This window comes from Artemia sp. Qi Xiang Cuo, chromosome 8 (genome assembly GCF_049724085.1).
Source record: "Artemia sp. Qi Xiang Cuo chromosome 8, ASM4972408v1, whole genome shotgun sequence".
Lineage (NCBI taxonomy): Eukaryota > Metazoa > Arthropoda > Branchiopoda > Anostraca > Artemiidae > Artemia > Artemia sp. Qi Xiang Cuo.
In genome coordinates, this window is record NC_142801.1 from 41,033,996 (window position 1) to 41,056,999 (window position 23,004).

The following is a 23,004-nucleotide window of genomic DNA, read 5'->3' on the forward strand; positions in this document are numbered from 1 at the left end:
CATAAGCATTCAAAGAAACTTCTTTTGTTTAATCTTCTTTTTCCCTGTTCCACATACTGAGGAAAAGTATCTGAGGGCATTAAAATCGCCAAAATGCCCCTCGGAGGAATTAATAAAGCCTGAAAGTGTTTCTTATCATTAAAATTCCACTTTTAGTTGGTTATGCTAGAAAAGCACATACTAGGCATAGATAATCAGTCCCCTTAGGAAAAAGTTGAAAACAGTGCACAGGATCAATTTCTTGTCAAGAAAGAGCAAAGGAGGACCCCCCCTCCTATAATTTATGTTATTATATTTCCGTCTATCGGCTACGAACATAAAGGTGAAAAACATTCGTTCAATGCTTGTTTTTCATAAGTTGACGCGCAATGATTTACAGCGAATACGTTGAGATATTTTGTTTTTTATGCTGATCTCAAATATTCAACATTAGAGTTATGCGTAATATACCAATTTGCGTAAGATTGTCGGTCTGATTTAATACAAAAAGGAAACATACAGAACAAATAATAAACCTTCTCTACAGAACCTACCAGTAAACTCGCTACACTTGAGAAGTCTATATTTGAGTTTCCAACGCTCTCTCTCAAATAACAGCAACTTTCACGTTCTTCCTATTACGTGAAAGCTTTTCAGTCTAAGGCAGTGGTTCTCAAGCTGTGGAACGCGTACCCCTTGGGGGTACACACAATTTTTAGGGGGTACGCGGCCGGCCAAAAATAAATAAAACAACTCTTTTGCTCTAGGACCAGTAATTTTATTTATATTTTATCCATAGTTTACTTAGTACCGGTAACTGAGAAGGGGTACCTAAAATATTTGTGGGATAAAAGGGCTACAGTCTCTAAATAAGTTTGAGAACCACTGGTCTAAGGAATTTTTTTTTGTTCTTTCTATTTCCTAGGGGGTTGATCATATTGAACTAGCGGAAGGAAGGGCCCTTTTGAATTCGGAAGTCATCAGTAGACGGAAGTTCACACAAAGCTTATTCGAACCGAAATTTGTAGGCATAATGCCCTTAATATGTAAATGGCGGTGTAAATAGTAACGTACCTTTTTCTGTTACTTTGCGTAAAAAGAAAATGACAAATTTGGCCCAGCAAAACAGCTAAAAGCGGCATTAAACGACAATTATGAGACAGTCAATCAACTGAAGCGTAAAAAACACTATGTGAAAGTAGACACAAAATAAAAAAGGGATTTCCACTAGGATTGATACCTTTTTTGTAGATAAATGGACTTTTTCTTTAATGAAATAATGAACATTTTTAATATTCAAAAAAAGTAAATGAATGTAAATACAAAAAAAAACAAAAAAAAACAACTGAATAATAAAAAAGATTGAAAAGCAATCGAAACTTGAACGAGCTAAATTATCACGGGTTAAGGATAGGCTGGCACCTTTACTCTTACTAAGTGGACTGAGACATAATTCAATCCACTAGGATTGGTACCTTTTTTGTAGATAAAGGATTTTTTCTATGAAGAAATAATGAATTATTTTTAATATTCAAAAAAAGTGAATGAATGTAAATACAAAAAACAACAACTGAATAATAAAGAAAAAGATTGAAAAGCAATCCAAACTTCAACGAACAAAATTATCGCGGGTCACAGATAGGCTGCCACTCTTCGTCTTACTAAGTGGACTGAGACATAATTCTCACTTTGTGTAAAACGCAAAAAGTATCGGAAAGGAAATTTGGGTCTGCTGTAATATACGCATCAAAAGGAGTATTTTTATGTGAGCTTTGATCTATTTGCGCTTTCAACAATGGGTGAATATAATCGTAGTCCGCTTAGCTGGAAGCGAGGGCGACAATAATTTTCTATGCGCCATATGACATAGGTTCTAATGCGCCATAATTTTTTTATTTTCTAGTTCAAATCAATACTTTGATTAAAAAAAAAGTTTTCGATTGAATTCGCAGTAAGTTCTATAACATAAAATACCTTTCAAAGGATGGTTGGACAACAGGTCGGATCAAAAAAAAAAAAAATTTTTATAATTCTTAGCATGGTCATTCGTCTGGATTGAGAACGGTAGCCCACCCTGCCTCTTCAAGAAGATAATAAGAAACAGATTACTCATGTCAAAATAAACCAACCCCGACGTTTTTATACAATACTTTTTGAAGCATCGTTTCTATAAAACTCCCTGCAGCAGTACCATTCCATTTTTTGTTCCAGTATGGCCTTGCACAATAGTAGTAATGCATCTATATATTTGAGATATACATTGAATTACACATGAATATGCGTGTAGTTTAACCGGTACATCGACTTACCAGGGCCAGTCACCTATTACTACGAACGGTGTTTGCCCTACCAAACGGGTTTTCTAATGTGACACTCATTTTTTGGGTATAGTCTGGTTTGGTGGGTATAATCTGGTTAGGTGGGTATAATCTATTCCATGACACCTTTCCAGTGCATTTCATCATAACATATTTTATTATTATTTTTTTTGGCAATTGAATTTTTTTGTGGGTATATATGGAATCCGGTTAATAGCCTGTAGCTTAAAGGTATCTGAGATCTCGCTCCAGTATCGCATACTCTATTAGAGATATCAAAATGGTATCTCATTTGCATTAAGCTAACTCAATTTGCGAAAAAGAAATTCCATTTACACAACTGTGCTCTGATTGAATTCTCGCCAGCAATGAGTCGAAAATGACACGTAATCACTGCTAAGCCTTTTGTTAGTGCCAGAGGAAATTGTTATACCTTTTAAAATAGCTTTACGAGGTTTGAGGGACTCTGTTGTTTTATTCACTGTGATATTTTCTTTACATGGAGTTCGTTCAAAAAGCGAGGATTTTTGTTGAATAAATAATTGTTATACCGTTTAAAATAGTTCTACAGGGTTTGAGGAACTCTGTTGTTTTAATCAATGTGATATTTTCTTTACCTGGTGTTCGTTAAAAAAGCAAGGATTTTTGTTAAATAAATAATTGTTATACCGTTTAAAATAGCTTTACGGGGTTTGATGGACTCTCTTGTTTTATTCAGTGTGATTTTTTCTTTACATGGTCTTCGTTCAAAAAGAGAGGATTTCTGTTAAATAAATAGTTGTTCTACCTTTTAAAATAGCTTTACGGGGTTTGAGGGACTCTCTGTTGTTTTATTCCTTGTGATTTTTTCTTTACATGGTGTTCGTTCAAAAAGTGAGAAGTTCTGTTAAATAAATAAGTCTTATATATTTTCCATTCAATTGAAAGCAAGGAATTTTGTTAAATGAACAACTTTTATAGCTTTAAAAATAGATTTAAGTTGCTTGATGGGCTCTGTTGTTTTATTAAGTATGAATTTGTCTTTAGAGGGTGTCCGTTCTAAAAGCGAGGATTTCTGTTAAATAAATAATTGTTATATTTTTTCCGTTCACTTGACAGCGAGGATTTCTGTTAAATAAATAATTGTTATACCTTTTAAAATAGCTTTACGGGGTTTGAGGGACTTTGTTGTTTTATTCCGTGTGATTTTTTCTTTACATGGTGTTCGTTCAAAAAGCGAGGATTTCTGTTAAATAAATAATTGTTATACCTTTTAAAATAGCTTTACGGGGTTTGAGGGACTCTGTTGTTTTATTAATTGTGATTTTTTCTTTAAAAGTTTTTATTTAAAAAATATATGATTTATTTTAAATAAATAATTATTAGATAATTTCCGTTCAATTGAAAGCGAGGATTTCTGTTAAATAAATAATTGTTATACCTTTTAAAATACCTTTACGGGTTTTGAGGGTCTCTGTTGTTTTATTCCGTGTGATTTTTTCTTTACATGATGTTCGTTCAAAAAGCGAGGATTTCTGTTAAATAAATAATTCTTATATTTTTTCCGTTCAATTGAAAGCTAGGATTACTGTTAAATAAATAATTGTTATACATTTTAAAATAGCTTTACAGGGTTTGAGGGATTCTGTTGTTTTATTCCATGTGATTTTTTTCATTTCATGGTGTTCCTTCAAAAAGAGAGGATTTCTGTTAAATAAATAATTGTTATACCTTTTAAAATAGCTATACGGGGTTTGAGGGACTCTGTTGTTTTATTCAGTGTGATTTTTTCTTTACATGATGTTCGTTCAAAAAGCGAGGATTTCTGTTAAATAAATAATTGTGATACCTTTTAAAATAGCTTTACGGGGTTTGAGGGGCTATGTCGTTTTATTCCGTGTGATTTTTTCTTTACATGGTGTTCTTTCAAAAAGCGAGTATTTATGTTAAATAAATAATTTTTATACCTTTTAAAAATAGCTTTACATGGTTTGAGGGACTCTGTTGTTTTATGCCGTCTGATTTTTTCATTACATGTTGTTCGTTCAATAAGCGAGGATTTCTATTAAATATATAATTGTGTTATTTTTTCTTTACATGGTGTTCATTCAAAAAGCGAGGATTTCTGTTAAATAAATAATTCTTATATTCTTTTTTCCGTTCAATTGAAAGCGAGGATTTCTGATAAATAAATAATTTTTATACCTTTTAAAATAGCTTTACGGGGTTTGAGGGACTCTGTCGTTTTATTCCGTGTGATTTTTTCTTTACATGGTGTTCGTTCAAAAAGCGACGATTTCTGTTAAATAAATAATTGTTATACCTTTAAAAATAGATTTACGGGGTTTGAGGGACTCTTTCGTTTTATTCCATGTGATTTTTTATTTAAATGGTGTTCGTTCAAATAGCGATGATTTCTGTTAAATAAATAATTCTTATATTTTTTTCCGTTCACATGAAAGCTGGGAGTTCTTATAAATATATTTCTATTATAGCATTTAAAGTTGCTGTAAGGTGTTCGATATACTCCGTCGTTTTATTCTGTATGATATTTTATTTAAATAATGTTCGCTTAAAAAGAAAGGATTTACTTTATAAAGATAATTGTTATACCTTTTAAAATAGCTTTAAGGGCTTTGAAGAACTCTTTTTTTTTATTCTGTGTGATTTTTTCTTTACATGGTGTAAGTGTTTTGGTGGAGATGGGTTGATTGCCAGAAGGATGTATTAGCGTAGTTATAGTGGAGGACGAGTTGCTAGCGAAAACCCCGTGTGGATGAGTTGAAATAAAAAATTTTAACAAGAAATGGCTGAAAAGTGTTTTGGGGGGGGGGATGGGTTGATTGGCAGAAGGACGTATTAGCGAAGTTAAAGTGGAGGGCGAGTTGCTAGCGAAAAATCTAAGCTAAGAAGGGTTTTTGACCGTAAACTCTAGTTTTTTGTAAGAAAATTATGGAAAATACAATTCGTTGGTTCATAGGTGAAACTTAAGTCCAGATATGGATCGAAAAATAAACTATTTCTGTAGAATCTGAGCTAATCAGGGTTTTTGACCATAAACTCTAGTTTCCTGTAAGAAAATTATGCAAAATACAATTCTCTCGTTCAAATGTGAAACTTAGGTCCATTCTCTGGTTCAAATGTGGAAAAACCCGTGTGAATGAGTTGAAATAGAAATGTTTTAACATGAAATGACTGAAAAGTGTTTTGGGGGAGATGGGTTGATTGGCAGAAGGACGTATTAGCATAGTTATAGTGGAGGCCGTGTTGCTAGCGAAAAACCCGTGTGGATGAGTTGAAATAAATTTTTTTATCAAGAAATGGCTGAAAAGTGTTTTGGGGGAGATGGGTTGATTGGCAGAAGGATGTATTAGCGAAGTTATAGTGGAGGGCAAGTTGCTAGTGAAAAATCTAAGCTAATAATGGTTTTTGACCGTAAACTCTAGTTTTTTGTAAGAAAATTATGGAAAATACAATTTGTTGGTTCATAGGTGAAACTTAACTCCAGGTATGGATCGAAAAATAAACTATTTCTGTAGAATCTGAGCTAATAAGGGTTTTTGACCATAAACTCTAGTTTCCTGTAAGAAAATTATGGAAAATACAATTCTCTCGTTCAAACGTGAAACTTAGGTCAATTCTCTGGTTCAAATGTGAAACTTATGTCCAGTTTCTGATGCTCATAATAATGAGGACTGATGGTTCTAATTCAATATTTTTTTTTTCATAAAAACAAACTATATTTTTTTCAAACTTCGAAATTATTCAACTTTTTTTTTTTACGTATCTTAAAATTACAAAACATGCTTAAGGCTCTAACAATTGTAATATGTGATTGGTCAGAGACACAAGGTGGCTTTCCCACTGGTATTCTATTTCCGGATATCGACACTACCTAGTCTATTGCATGTATTAAATCAGTATTTTTTACGCGGTAGAACGATAAACACATAAGTCATATGTTTTAAAAAAGTGAAGATGGAGCATTTTAATATTTTACGCAGTAGAACGATAAACACATAAGTCATATCTTTTAAAAAAGTGAAGATGGAGCATTTTAATAAAGTGTGTTCACATGTCAATGTTATTGTAGCATTGAATGCTGACAAGGAGAAGTATTTAAACTATGAAACAAGTAAAAATGGTAGCACAATTGGAAATGTATGTGTGCATTGTCATGACAGTAAGGAATTTAATTTCTTTGAATTACCAAAAAAATTCAACGCCTGTTAGGGTGTATATGCAAGATTAGATACCCAGAGATGATAGCACTAAAACAAAATACCAATATAAAAATAATAGTTGATGAAGAGAGAGATCTTCTCGCCAGTGCTTGTGGTAACATGCTACCTCTTTTTACACCCCATCGTCAACTTTCGGGTATTAGCATTCAACGGAAGATCAAAAGAAGACATGCATACTCTTCTACTAATATCATAAACCATATCTTGTCGACGTGTCGAAACTGTTACCGTTGTAAAAATAATATCGTAATAGACAGTGAAATTGCCGAAAAAATAAAAAGGGCATTGGCAGAAAATATCACTAAGGAATATAAAGATGAATCGATGAAAAACAAAGTGCCAGCGAACGTCACTACCATTAATCAAACAATTAAAGAACCAAATAATATCAAAGATGAAGTGCATATTGAAAATGTGGATGACCCCCCATTAGAAATGTGTTCACATGCTAGTGTTATTGTAGCATTGAATGGTGACAAGGAGAAGTATTTGAACTATGAAACAAGTACAAGTGATAGCACTATCGGAAATGTATGCTGGCGTTGTCAAGACACTTTAGAATTAAATTTCTTTGGAATACCAAAATAATTCAATTATACAAATGGCGGATATAGGAAAGTATCATTTCCAGAGATGTTAGTACTCAAAGAGAATCCCAACATAAAAATAATAGTTGATGATGAGGGGTATCTTCATGCTAGTGCAATAGGTAACATGCTACCTATTGATAGAACCTTTCGTCGGCTTTTAGGTATTAGCATTCAAATGAAAGCAAAGAGGAAAAGAAAGGTCTACTCTGCTACTAATATCATAAACCATATCATGTCTACGTGCCGAAACTGTTACCTGTGTAAAAATAATGTGATAATAGACAGTGAAATTGCCAGAAAAATAAAAAGGGTATTGTCAGAAAATATCACTATGGAATATAAAGATGAAACGATGAAAAACAAAACACCAGCAAACGTTACTGACATTGATCAAACAGGCAATGAATCAAATAATACCAAAGACGATAAGCATATTGAGCCTGTTCATGAGATACCAGTAAAAATTGTCTATGATTCAAAAGTGAATAAAGATTATTCCACTGATTACGAACTAAGAGAAGACAATAAATATAATATCAAGAGAGAACATGGTGAACTATTTTATGGAACAGATTCAAAATGTCCAAAATTAATCATTGATATTAATAATGTATCATAATATATTTTTGTATTAATATTCTACATAAAATTATTTCATTAAAAATATTACATTGTTATGTGTTCATTATTTTTTAGAGTAAGCTAGCATGTCATGCGTTTAGAATGTCTATTAAAACATCGACGATGTAAGAAAAGGAATTTGCGTACATCTATTGTCAGACACATGGGATAACATTGTCAAAATCTAGGTATCAGAATGAAAAATTGTAGGTAAGTAAGTAAGCAATCAAGTAAGTAAGGAAGGAAGTAAGTAAGTAAGTAAGTAACAAGAAGTCACCTCTTGGATACGCAATACACAATATGGAAATATCATTTAAGAAATTATGAAAAAATTGTAAGCAAGTAACAAACTCTTTCCTGAAGTCACCTCTTGGATACACAATGCAGAAACTTCATTTAAGAAACTATGAAAAAACTGTAAGTAAGTAACAAATTCTTTCTTGAAGTCACCTCTTGGATACACAATACAGAAATTTCATTAAAGAAATTATGAAAAAATTGTAACTAAGTAGCAAATTCTTTCTTGAATTTACCTGTTGGATAAACAAAAAGGCATTTCGTTCAAGAAAATATGACAAAATTCTAAGCAAGTAAAAAACTCTTTATTGTTTTCACGAGTTAGATATACGATGTAGAAATTTAATTCAAGAAATTGTGAAAAAAATTCTCAGTAAGTAACAATTTCTTTCTTGAAGTCAACTCTTGGATACACAATACGGAAATTTCATTCAAGAAATTATGAAAATATTTGTAAGTAAGTAACAAACTTTCTATTGATTTCACCTCTTGGATATACAGTACAGATACTTCATTCAAGAAAATATGAAAAAAACGCAAATAAGTAACTTTTTTTTCTCTTTATTACAAACAATTTTCACTTAGCTACACGATGTAGAAATTAAATTCAAGAAATTGTGAAAAAATTTTCAGTAAGTAACAATTTCTTTCTTGAAGTTAACTCTTGGATACACAATACGGAAATTTCATTCAAGAAATTATGAAAATATTTGTAAGTAAGTAACAAGCTCTTTATTGATTTCACCTCTTGAATATACAGTACAGATACTTCTTTCAAGAAACGGGATTAAACACGTTTTGAAACTCCATGCTATTTGCATGCCTTTCCTTGGTACCTTTCCAAACGAGCGGGGATTCCCCACTGATTCCTACACATTGCAAAAAAGTGAGCAGTACGATAACTCAACGTTTCCAAGAAGACTGTTTTTTTAGACAACACACCCACGGATATGACACACACAGAGAGACTAGACACGCAGAGACACGACACACAAGAAGAGTCACGCTTTGAAACTACATGATATTTGCATGCCATTCATTGTCACCTTTCCAAACGAGTGGGGATTCACCGCTGCTTCCTACACATTGCAAAAAATTGAGCAGTACGAAAACTCCACGTTTTCAACCAGACTGGTTTTTTAGACAACACACCCACAGAGATGACACACACATAGAGACGAGACACGCACAGACACGACACACAAACAGAGTCATAGTGAGAGAGATATCCAAAAAAAGTTGGGTTGATCTAGGTTCACTTAGAGTGGCGCAACTCTAAGTGAACGGAAAAAGTATAACAATTGTTTATTTAACAGAAATCCTCGCTTTTTGAACGAATACCATGTAAAGAAAAAATCACATGGAATAAAACAACAGATTCCCTCAAACCCCGTAAAGCTATTTTAAACGGTATGACAATTATTTATTTAACAGAAATCCTCACTTTCTGAACGAACACCATGTAAAGAAAAAATCACACTGAATAAAACGACAGAGCCCATCAAACACAGTACATCTAATTTAAAAGGTGTAACAATTATTTATTTAACAGAAATCCCCCATTTTTGAACGAACACCATGTAAAGAAAAAATCACACGGAATCAAACGACAGAGACCTTCAAACCCCGTAAAGGTATTTTAAACAGTATAAGAATTATTTATTTAACAGAAATCCTCGCTTTTTGAACGAACGCCATGCAAAGAAAAAATCACATCGAATAAAACAACAGAGTCCCTCAAACCCCGTAAAGCTATTTTAAAAGGTATAACAATTTCCTCTGGCAATAACAAAGGGCTTAGCAGTGATTACGTGTCATTTTCGACTCATTGCTGGCGAGAATTCAATCAGAGCAGAGTTGTGTAAATGGAATTTCTTTTTCGCAAATTGAGTTAGCTTAATGCAAATGAGATATCATTTTGATATCTCTAATAGTGTATGCGATACTGGCGCGAGATCTCAGATACCTTTAAGCTACAGGCTATTAACCGGATTCCATATATACCCACAAAAAAATTCAATTGCAAAAAAAAATAATAATAAAACATGTTATGATGAAATGCACTGGAAAGGTGTCATGGAATAGATTATACCCACCTAACCAGATTATACCCAGCAAACCAGACTATACCCAAAAAATGAGTGTCACATTAGAAAACCCGTTTGGTAGGGCATCATTATTATGAGTATCCAAAACTGGACTTAAGTTTCACATTTGAACCAGAGAATTGACCTAAGTTTCACATTTGAAAGAGAGAATTGTATTTTCCATAATTATCTTACAGGAAACTAGAGTTTATGGTCAAAAACCCTTATTAGCTCAGATTCTACAGAAATAGTTTATTTTTCGATCCATACCTGGACTTAAGTTTCACCTATGAACCAACAAATTGTATTTTCCATAATTTTCTTACAAAAAACTAGAGTTTACGGTCAAAAACCATTATTAGCTTAGATTTTTCACTAGCAACTTGCCCTCCACTATAACTTCACTAATAAATCCTTCTGCCAGTCAACCCATCTCCCCTAAAACACTTTTCAGACATTTCTTGTTAAAATTTTTTATTTCAACTCATTCACAAAGGTTTTTCGCTAGCAAATCGGTCTCCACTATAAATATGCTAATGCCTCCTTCTGCCACTCAACCCATCTTCCCCAAAACACTTTTCAGTCATTTCATGTTAAAAAATTTCTATTTTAACTCATTCACATGGGTTTTTCCACATTTGAACCAGAGAATGGACCTAAGTTTCACATTTGAACGAGAGAATTGTATTTTGCATAATTTTCTTACAGGAAACTAGAGTATATGGTAAAAAACCATTGTTAGCTCAGATTCTACATAAATAGTTTATTTTTCGATCCATACCTGGACTTAAGTTTCACCTATGAACCAACGAATTGTATTTTCCATGATTTTCTTACAAAAAACTAGAGTTTACGGTCAAAAACCCTTATTAGCTTAGATTTTTTTCTAGCAACTCACCCTCAACTTTAACTACGTTAATACATCCTTCTGCCCATCAACCCCTCGCCCCCCCAAAAAAACACTTTTCAGCCATTTCTTGTTAAAATTTTTTATTTCAACTCATCCACACGGGGTTTTCGCTAGCAACTCGCCCTCCACTATAACTACGCTAATACATCCTTCTGGCAATCAACCCATCTCCCCCAAAACACTTAAACTATGGAAAGAATAAATCACACGGAATAAAACGACAGAGTCCCTCAAACCCCGTAAAGCTATTTTAAAAGGTATAACAATTATTTATTTATAAGAAATCCTCGCTTTCAATTGAACGGAAAAAAATATAAGAATTATTTATTTAACAGAAATCCTCGCTTGTTGAACGAACACCATGTAAATAAAAAAAAAAAATTAATAACCAATCAGAGTCAATAAATCCACGTAAATATATCATAAAATGTATAACAATTATTTATTTAACAGAAACCCTCGCTTTTTTAATGAACACTATGTAAATAAAAAATCACACTGAATAAAACGACAGAGCCCCTCAAACCCCGTAAAGCTATTTTAAAAGGTATAACAAATATTTATTTAACAGAAATCCTCGCTTTCAATTGAACGGAAAAAAATATAAGAATTGTTTATTTAACAGAAATCCTCGCTTTTTGAATGAACAAATTGTAAAGAAAAAACAAAACAACAATATATTTAACAGATATAATCGCTTTTTGTACGAACAACATGTAAAGAAAAAATCACATGGAATAAATCAACAGAGTCCCTCAAATTACGAAAAGATATCTTAAACGGTATAACAATTGTTTATTTAACGGAAACCCTCGATTTTTCAACGAACCGTCTGTAAAGAAAAAATACGATGGAATAAAACGCCAGAGTCCCTCAAACCCCGTAAAGCTATTTTAATCTGCAGAACTATTATTTATTTAAAATAACTACTCGCTTTTTTGTAAGAACATCAATTAAAGAAAAAATAATTCTGAAAATATCAACAGAGTCTTTCGAACCCTGTAACGGTATTTTAAAATATATAACAATTATTTATTTAACAGAAATCCTCGCTTTTTGAAGGAACACCATGTAATAAAAAAATCACAGGGAATAAAACAACAGAGTCCCTCAAACCCCGTAAAGCTATTTTAAAAGGTATAACAATTATTTATTTAACAGAAATCCTCGCTTTTTGAACGAACATCATGTAAAGAAAAAATCCCACGGAATAAAACAACAGAGCCCCTCAAACCCCGTAAAGGTATTTTAAAAGGTATAACAATTATTTATTTAACAGAAATCCTCGCTTTCAATTGAACGAAAAAAATATAAGAATTATTTATTTAACAGAAATCCTCTCTTATTGAACGAGCACCATGTAAAGAAAAAATCACACGGAATAAAACAACAGAGTCCCTCAAACCCCTTAAAGCTATTTTAAAAGCTATAAGAATTATTTATTTAACAGAACTCCTCGCTTTTTGAATGAATATCAAGCAAAGAAAAAATCACATAGAATAAATCAACAGAGTCCCTCAAACCCCGTAAAGCTATTTTAAAAAGGTATAAGAATAATCTATTTAAAAGAAATCCTCGCTTTCAATTGAACGGAAAAAATATAACAATTATTTATTTAACAGAAATCCTCGCTTTTTGAACGAACACCAGGTAAAGAAAAAATAACACGGAATAAAACAACAGAGTCCCTCAAACCCCGTAAAGCTATTTTAAAAGGTATAACAATTATTTATTTAACAGAAATCCTCGCTTTTTGAAGGAACACCATGTAAAGAAAAAATAACACGGAATAAAACAACAGAGTCCCTCAAACCCCGTAAAGCTATTTTAAAAGGTATAACAATTATTTATGTAACAGAAATCCTCGCTTTTTGAACGAACGCCATGCAAAGAAAAAATCACACGGAATAAAACAACAGAGTCCCTCAAACCCCGTAAAGCTATTTTAAAAGGTATAACAATTTCCTCTGGCAATAACAAAAGGCTTAGCAGTGATTACGTGTCATTTTCGACTCATTGCTGGCGAGAATTCAATCAGAGCAGAGTTGTGTAAATGGAATTTCTTTTTCGCAAATTGAGTTAGCTTAATGCAAATGAGATATCATTTTGATATCTCTAATAGTGTATGCGATACTGGAGCGAGATCTCAGATACCTTTAAGCTACAGGCTATTAACTGGATTCCATATATACCCACAAAAAAATTCAATTGCAAAAAAAAATAATAATAAAACATGTTATGATGAAATGCACTGGAAAGGTGTCATGGAATAGATTATACCCACCTAACCAGATTATACCCACCAAACCAGACTATACCCAAAAAATGAGTGTCACATTAGAAAACCCGTTTGGTAGGGCATCATTATTATGAGTATCCAAAACTGGACTTAAGTTTCACATTTGAACCAGAGAATTGACATAAGTTTCACATTTGAACGAGAGAATTGTATTTTCCATAATTATCTTACAGGAAACTAGAGTTTATGGTCAAAAACCCTTATTAGCTCAGATTCTACAGAAATAGTTTATTTTTCGATCCATACCTGGAGTTAAGTTTCACCTATGAACCAACAAATTGTATTTTCCATAATTTTCTTACAAAAAACTAGACTTTACGGTCAAAAACCATTATTAGCTTAGATTTTTCACTAGCAACTTGCCCTCCACTATAACTTCGCTAATACATCCTTCTGCCAATCAACCCATCTCCCCCAAAACACTTTTCAGCCATTTCTTGTTAAAATTTTTTATTTCAACTCATTCACACGGGTTTTTCGCTAGCAACTCGGCCTCCACTATAACTATGCTAATACATCCTTCTGCCAATCAACCCATCTTCCCCAAAACACTTTTCAGTCATTTCATGTTAAAAAATTTCTATTTCAACTCATTCACACGGGTTTTTCCACATTTGAACCAGAGAATGGACTAAGTTTCACATTTGAACGAGAGAATTGTATTTTGCATAATTTTCTTACAGGAAACTAGAGTTTATGGTCAAAAACCCTTATTAGCTCAGATTCTACAGAAATAGTTTATTTTTCAATCCATACCTGGACTTAAGTTTCAACTATGAACAAACGAATTGTATTTTCAATAAATTTCTTAAATAAAATTTGAGTTTACGGTCAAAACCCTTATTAGCTTAGATTTTTCGCTAGCAACTCGCCCTCCACTTTAACTTCGTCAATATATCCTTGTGGCCATCCACCCCTCGCCCCCCCAAAAAAAAACACTTTTCAGCCGTTTATTGTTAAAATTTTTTATTTCAACTCATCCACACGGGGTTTTCGCTAGCAACTCGTCCTCCACTATAACTACGCTAATACATCCTTCTGGCAATCAACCCATCTCCCCCAAAACACTTAAACCATGGGAAGAAAAAATCACACGGAATAAAACAACAGAGTCCCTGAAACCCCGTAAAGCTATTTTAAATGGTATAACAATTATTTATTTATCAGAAATCCCCGCTTTCAATTGAACGGAAAAAAAATATAAGAATTATTTATTTAACAGAAATCCTCGCTTTTTGAACGAACACCATGTAAAGAAAAAATCACACGGAATAAAACAACACAGTCCCTCAAACCCCGTAAAGCTATTTTAAAAGTTATAACAATTATTTATTTAACAGAAATCCTCGCTTTTTGAACGAACACCATTTAAAGAAAAAATCACAGGGAATAAAACAACAGAGTCTCTCAAACCCCGTAAAGCTATTTTAAATGGTATAACAAATATTTATTTATCAGAAATCCTAGCTTTCAATTGAACGGAAAAAAAATATAAGAATTATTTATTTAACAGAAATCCTCACTTTTTGAACGAAAAAATTGTAAACAAAAAATAACACACCTATATATTTAACAGAACTCATTGCTTTTTGAAGGAACAACATGTAAAGAAAAAATCACACGTAATAAAACAACTGAGACCCTCAAACCCTGTAGAGCTATTTTAAAAGGTCTAAAAATTATTTATTTAACAGAAATCCTCGCTTTTTAAACGAACACCATGTAAAGAAAAAATCAAACGGAATAAAACAACAGAGCCCCTCAAACCCCGTAAAGCTATTTTAAAACGTATAACAATTATTTATTTAACAGAAATCCTCGCTTTTTAAACGAACACCATGTAAAGAAAAAATCACACGGAATAAAACAACAGATACCCTCAGACCCCGTAAAGGTATTTTAAAATGTATAACAATTATTTATTTAACAGAAATCCTCGCTTTATGAAGGAACACCATGTAATGAAAAAAATCATATGGAATAAAACGACAGAGTCCCTCAAACCCCGTAAAGCTATTTTAAAAGGTATAACAATTATTTATTTAACAGAAATCCTCGCTTTCAATTGAACGGAAAAAATATAAGAATTATTAATTTAACAGAAATCCTCGCTTTTTGAACGAACACCATGTAAAGAAAAAATCGCACGGAATAAAACAACAGAGCCCCTCAAACCCCGTAAAGGTATTTTAAAAGGTATAACAATTATTTATTTAACAGAAATCCTCGCTTTCAATTGAACGAAAAAAATATAAGAATTATTTATTTAACAGAAACCCTCGCTTTTAGAACGAACACCATGTAAAGAAAAAATCACACGGAATAAAACAACAGAGTCCCTCAAACCCCGTAAAGCTATTTTAAAAGGTATAACAATTATTTATTTAACAGAAATCCTCGCTTTTTGAACGAACACCATGTAAAGAAAAAATCACACGGAATAAAACAACAGAGTCCCTCAAACCCCGTAAAGCTATTTTAAAAAGTATAACAATTATTTATTTAACAGAAATCCTCGCTTTCAATTGAACGGAAAAAATATAAGAATTATTTATTTAACAGAAATCCTCGCTTTCTGAACGAACACCATGTAAAGAAAAAATCACACGGAATAAAACAACAGAGTCCCTCAAACCCCGTAAAGCTATTTTAAAAGGTATAACAATTATTTATTTATCAGAAATCCTCGCTTTCAATTGAACGGAAAAAAATATAAGAATTATTTATATAACAGAAATCCTCGCTTTTTGAACGAACACCATGTAAAGAAAAAATTACACTGAATAAAACAACAGAGTCCCTCAAACCACGTAAAGCTATTTTAAAATGTATAACAATAATTCATTTAAGAGATATCATCGAATTCAATTGAACGTACAAAATATCAGAATTATTTATTTAACAGAAAAACTATATTTTTTAATGAACACCATGTAAAGAAAATACCAAATGGAATAAAACGACAGAGTCCCTGAAACCCTTTAAAGATTTATGAAACTTTATGACAATTATTTATTTAACAGAAATCCTCGCTTTTTTAAAAAATACCATGTAAAGAAAAAATCACACGGAATGAAACAACAAAGTCCCACAAACTCCGTAAAGCTATTTTAAAAGGTATAACAATTATTTATTTAACAGAAATCCACCGCTTTTTGAACGAACACCATGTAAAGAAAAAATCACACGGAATAAAACAACAGAGCCCATCAAACCCCGTAAAGCTATTTTAAAAGGTATAACAATTATTTATTTAACAGAAATCGTCGCTTTTTGAACGAACACCATGTAAAGAAAAAATAACACGGAATAAAACAACAGAGTCCCTCAAACCCCGTAAAGCTATTTTAAAAGGTATAACAATTTCCTCTGGCACTAACAAAAGGCTTAGCAGTGATTACGTGTCATTTTCGACTCATTGCTGGCGAGAATTCAATCAGAGCAGAGTTGTGTAAATGGAATTTCTTTTTCGCAAATTGAGTTAGCTTAATGCAAATGAGATATCATTTTGATATCTCTAATAGTGTATGCGATACTGGAGCGAGATCTCAGATACCTTTAAGCTACAGGCTATTAACCGGATTCCATATATACCCACAAAAAAATTCAATTGCAAAAAAAAATAATAATAAAACTTGTTATGATGAAATGCACTGGAAAGGTGTCATGGAATAGATTATACCCACCTAACCAGATTATACCCACCAAACCAGACTATACCCAAAAAATGAGTGTCACATTAGAAAACCCGTTTGGTAGGGCAAGTACCGTTCCTAGTAATAGGTGACTGGCCCTGGTAAGTCGATGTACCGGTTAAACTACACGCTTATTCATGTGTAATTCAATGTATATCTCAAATATATAGATGCATTACTACTCACAATGAAGCCAAGACAACAATGAAACCACAGACAAACGAGACGAAATCAGTGTCTGGGATTCAACCATGCTCAGTCTTTCGTCGTCTCGAATTAAGTTTATTTTTCTCCCTTTCGTCATTCTTGTAGAAGGCTCCACTAAGGTAGTAGTGTTTCCTTCGGTCCTCTTTGGTCTACCATGTAACTATACCTTCAGATGCACTTGCAAGGCCAGACCGTCATTTCTACAACAGATCTTGCTCTAGTGCAATACCAATTTTTTCTAAAACGAAGTGGAGTAGATATTAAAATAATTTATGATTGCATGTTTTCTATTCCTTCATAGATTTGGGTGGTTTGTACTGTTTTTTTTTTTTCTAGAAAAGCTTTCAAATGCAGTTTTTTATGTTAATTCAAAAAATTGAAATTTATTTAAGCTAGCCATACTTTTTGTAAGAAGATTTTGGACTCCCAGCATTTAGTTTTTCAAATGTTTAGGGGAAAATTCTGCAAATTTTTATGCATACACTGTGATGAACTTTGGATGGATGGGTATGGGTAATATTATTCAAATACATAAATTGAAAAATTGCATAATTTTTGGCCTTCTATAGGGCTGAACCCATAGTGACCACAACGTTAATCCTTGAATATAAACGAATATTCATTGGTAATTTAGTCATGAGCCTCTTATTATGGTATATTTTGTTTTAATGGTATATTGTTACAGAAACTTTGTTAACCTAGAAATAAATTTATATTGAAATTAGACAAAGAAAAATGCATATTGATCTCATGTGTTAAAAACATTTCTCAATTGTTGTTCAAACAATAAAATAGGACGTCAAGAATAAATGGAGCCAGATTTGTTTCCCTTTGAGGTTCCCTTGATTCTGAAACTCCAAGAAAGGTTTCTCCAGGGCCGAAAATTTTAAGCAGATCAACATGAAAAAGGGATATCTTGCGCTGAAAATCAGTAATACTACATTTTTCTTCAAACAACTATTGGCTTTGATAAGCTCCCCTTGATCCTCTCGAGTCAAAATTTAATATATAATTGATCTCCCAGTCCAATAATCCTTCCAAGTTTGACCTAGGTACCTTCAGTCGTTAGTTTATACCCCTAGCCATGCCTGAGTTACTACAGATAATCCCTTTTAATAACCTGAATGCATATAGTGTTTTTGATTTAGTTCAACGTTCCCTGAAAGTTTCAACTAAAAACCCTTTTACCGTTCCTGAAATATTGCAGATACACGCTTTTCAAAACTTGGACGTACGTAACGAGTTTTGATTTAATTTGGCATCCCCATCAACGTTCCCTCAAGATCCAATTTAATACCCTTAGACGTTCTTAAAATTTTATAGATTCGCCATTTTGACAACCTAGATGCGCACAGTGTCTTTGGATTTATTTTAATATCACCTCCACAGTCTTTGAAAGTTTCAACTTAATACTCTTAGGCATTCGTGAGATATTGCAGGTACGCCCTTTTGACAATCTTGATGCATATAGTGTATTTAGTTCAACATACCCATCAAATTTCCCTGAACGGTTCATCTAAATACCCTTAGCCACTCCTGAGATATTTTACATACGCCCTTATGACATCTTGCATGAACAAAGTTACTGTGCATTAGCTCAACATGTCCCTCAGGATTCCAACAATAAGCCCCTCAACAAGCCATGAAAGTTTCAACTTAATACTCATAGCCGTTCGTGAAATTGCTGAAATATTGCAGATACATCCTTTTGGCATCCTGAACGAACGTATTGTATTTTGATTTAGATCAACATGCCCCTCAACATTCCCTGAAAGTTTCAACTTAATACTCTTAGCTGTTTCTGGAGTATTGCAGGTACCCTTAGGCATCTCTGAGATAAGACAAATACTACCTTTTGATATCCTGGTTAAACATAGTGTTTTTTTAGTTCAACATGCCCACCAATATTCCCTGAAAGTTACAATTTGATACCTTTAGCTGTTTCTGAGATATTGCAGATGTGCCCTTGTGTCAACCGGGATCACAGGTGTCTGATTTGGTTCCCCCCTCCCTTGCATACCTAAATATTACGCCCTTTTGACAATATGGATGCATATGTTGCCTTTTGGTTAGTTCAAAATGCGCTGACCGTTTCAACTGAACATCCTCAGTTGTTCATGAGAAACTGCATATACGCCCTTTTGACAACTTGCATGAGCATAGTGTTTTGATTTAGTTCAATATCCTACTGAATATTCCCTGAAGGTTTCAAAAAATATCCTTTGCCTTTTGGGGACCCAACAAACATGCCCTCCTTTCGCAATAATATAACCTACATGCAAACAATGTACAGCTTGCATAATTTATAGCCCTTGTCCCACGGACTTTGGCCCCGGAGGTATAGTAATTGGATCTTTAGACTATTTTGAACGAATTCCTATCTTAAAATTTTGATCTGATGTCTTTGGGCGTTAAAGTGAGGGACCAAGCAGAGCCTGGGAGGGCTAAAAAGGGCATGGGAGGGAGGCTAGCTGTCCTCCAATGATTTTGACTCTTAATAAAGGGCACTAGAACTTTTCACTTTCAATTGAATAAGCCCCCTCCGAAGTTCTACAACTACTCCTTCCATACCAAGTTGCCTGGGAAAAAATATAAATAAATAATACATTGAAGCCTCGTCGCTCTTTGCATAGGCAGCACTGTCGTGCTGCCTATGAGCAGCGCTATTGTACTGCCTATGAAAAATAGAAAATAAATTTACTTTTCAGAACATTCGACATTTCGGTATAATCCTCAATTGCTTTGGGGGCATGTATCTAAATTTACTTCTCTACTATCATCACAACCTAACCCTATGATGTTGCATCTTTTGAGCGATATTTTTCTTGATTATTTTCTTGTGATCGCCCTTCACTCGAATTAGCGTTTCGTGAGATGGCCTCGTTTTTGAAGTCATTTCTTGGCATTATATTACATCTGTAATCTCGTCTGTGTTACCCTGTCAGCCATTAATGCACAAATTCGTTTAATCAAATACCTGACAATTCTATTCTTAGCCTTAATCGGCCAACAATATGCGCCGGATGCTTTATGTAAAGGCGTAGTAAATCGTGTACCAAAAATTAATAAGGACCCAAAATCGTGTGATTCGTATCCCCCAATAACAGTATACTCATTTATACGTAAACGGTTTGTTCACCGGTCAAATAGTCCAAACTGGGATCACGGTGGCAATCAGTTTGGCTTTCGAGAAGGTCTTGATGCCAAAATGCACACGCAACTTTTTCAGCTATCATTGATCATCAAAAATAATCAAAGAAAAATCTCTATATTTGTGCTATTGACATTACTAAGGCTTTCGATTCCGTTCTGCATTCCTAAGCACCCATTTATTCGTGCTTGTTTATGGAATGGTAACAGGGTACACCAATTCATTTAAGGTCTGGAGAGTCAGATCAGTAACCATATCCCGGTTCGTCGTGGCATAAAAAAGGGTCGGTTTTGAATGTTGCCATTTTTAATAGCATTATTTGAATCGCCATATGTCACATTCCACCTTTTATTACTGAGCCTTATATAGACGCCGATCACCCTTCCTACGCCAATAACATTCTCCTTTTTGTCTGACGTCTTTCAGATGCTAAAATCTGTCGTAGAAATGTTTACAACATTTAACCGAAATTGGACTCCCAGTTGCCCCTTTGAAAACAGAATTTCTTGTTTTAGGGCCCCAATAATCTGTTAATGTCACTATTCAGGTTGGTATCGCTATAATCCCTGCTTTCGTTTCGCTAAGACATCTTGGTCTTCCCCTTGGTGTATCTATTAAAGCTACAATAATACTCATTATTAGAAAGGATAAGGTGAAAAAATGGTAAATTACTTGCTAAGGTCAAGGATCAATTTGATAATAGAACTTTGGTTTGGTTTTACAATTCGTTTTTTGCGGCCCATATGTTTTCTCTGACTGTCTGGCGATTGTTCTCCGCGATGGAACGCCTACAAATCCGTTCGTTTTTTCTTTCGATTCTCCCAACATTTTCTCCAAATTCCTATAAAAACCAGAAACATTAATATATCTAGGCGGCACGCTGTTTTTGCATTTGTGAAAATTTTTAATAGCTTTCAATGCGATTTTGTAACCGATCTAGTAAAATTATTTATTTCCCTTAGAGTAGTGAAAGATCAACTTAAAGTAATGAATGTGTGTTAAATTATGATTTTAAAGTTTTGTTTATTGCCGTCGATGTCAAGTGAATACTCTTAATTTTTTGGATATTAGTAGATATTTTGCTTTCTTCCTGTGAAGAACGTGTTTTTTCTCTAATGTACTCCACTAGCGCGCATTCTTTGTATGCATAGGGGGAACAAATAAACTGTTATTATTGCATTTTTTATAAACGAGGTGACGATTTCAAATTTTGGATGACCAAGATATTCAAGACGCTGTATTCACGACGACTTCCTGTCCGCTGTATATACTTAAAATTAAATTTATAAGTACTTCGGGTTCTTTTGATTAGTACATACTCTTTTGTAAGAACCTCTATAACTTTTACATTCGCTATAAATGTTCTCTGTCATGCACGTTCTTTCTATCAGATTCCAATTTTCTTCGTCTGATATCCTTAGGACTAAACTTTTTGCTAAGATCGCTTTTTCGGAGCCAAAATAGATTTGTTACCATAAAAAACTACGGTCTCAGCGTAATTGCTAAAATTTTCTTGCTAACTGGTTCATGATCTGGTCTAGCAGGATTTCGTTGTACGAGGTTATCAATTTGTATTTTACCAGTAGAGGCATTAAATATTAACTTTTCCCCTTCTGTAAAGAATTCCGTTAGGCACAAGAGGAAGAACTTAATGTGGCTTACTATAGGATATTTCCTTAATTGTTTGCAAGTTATCATCATATTCAAAAACTTACCGGTACAAAAAAAAAAAAATTTGTCTCTTGATCAGGTGTCTTCCAACATTTAGTAGGAGGCTATGGAGTTCTTTCAGTTGCTTTCCGACCTATCATTAGGCATATATCATTAGGCATCATCATTAGGCAATACTATCTTATCAGTCTGACATAAGGCGGAAATCAAAAACCTAATGTTTAACCCCTTGATGAATTATTTTTGATACCCGTTATTATTCATACAACTTTTGACGGGTTGTTTTTTGTTTAAAAAAACTGACTGAATAAGAAGAACAAAAAAAAAATTGTAAGCCTAAAACAGATTCAAACTAACCTGTAGAGTAACCTTGCCGCTGGGTTTTTTCCACCTAATTTGGACCCAGTTGGAATTTGAAGTAAGTGCTTTTTTACTGATCACGCTGCAATCACTAATATACATCAATTCAGAGAAAAACTCAGCTGTATGACATTCAGGATGGACTAAACCAACGACCATCACTTTCGCTGAAAGAGTAAAAACGAAAAAGAAATAATAATATAATTTTTCTTCTTCGTCACCAAACTCAATCTGCGGTAACTGACTGACTGAGCTGCAATACTTTGAATTTCAAGCGATAATTCAATCATAAAAAAAAATGAATATACTCTCTCTCACCATACTTTTTCCATAGAAAAAAAATGAACTATATCTCTTCGTTCAAAAATTAATTCTTTGATCTATTTTTGAATAAACCGATGTGCTCATTACCCCCCCCCCCGAATGTCGGAATATTATTCCAAGTTTCCATAGCTAAATAACGGATAGTGACGCCGGCACCTGGGGTGTCTTGATAGTCAACTACGAAATTACCGACACTCCTCGTATCATATGAGTAAAGGGCATTATTAACATGAAGGAACTCATGTAATCTCAGTGTGATTACATCTAAAATC

General features: G+C 33.4%; 1 protein-coding gene across 2 annotated transcripts in view; it reads right to left on the reverse strand.

Annotated features, from left to right (window-relative positions):
- The window catches only part of Elp5 (Elongator complex protein 5), a 51,849-nt gene that overhangs the window by 2,114 nt on the left and 26,731 nt on the right, over positions 1-23,004 (reverse strand). For both annotated transcript variants that reach the window (XM_089092966.1, XM_089092965.1), the window contains exon 4: positions 22,406-22,575. In XM_089092966.1, the coding sequence (XP_088949092.1) occupies positions 22,406-22,575 (170 nt within the window). The remainder of the gene's footprint in view (positions 1-22,405; positions 22,576-23,004) is intronic.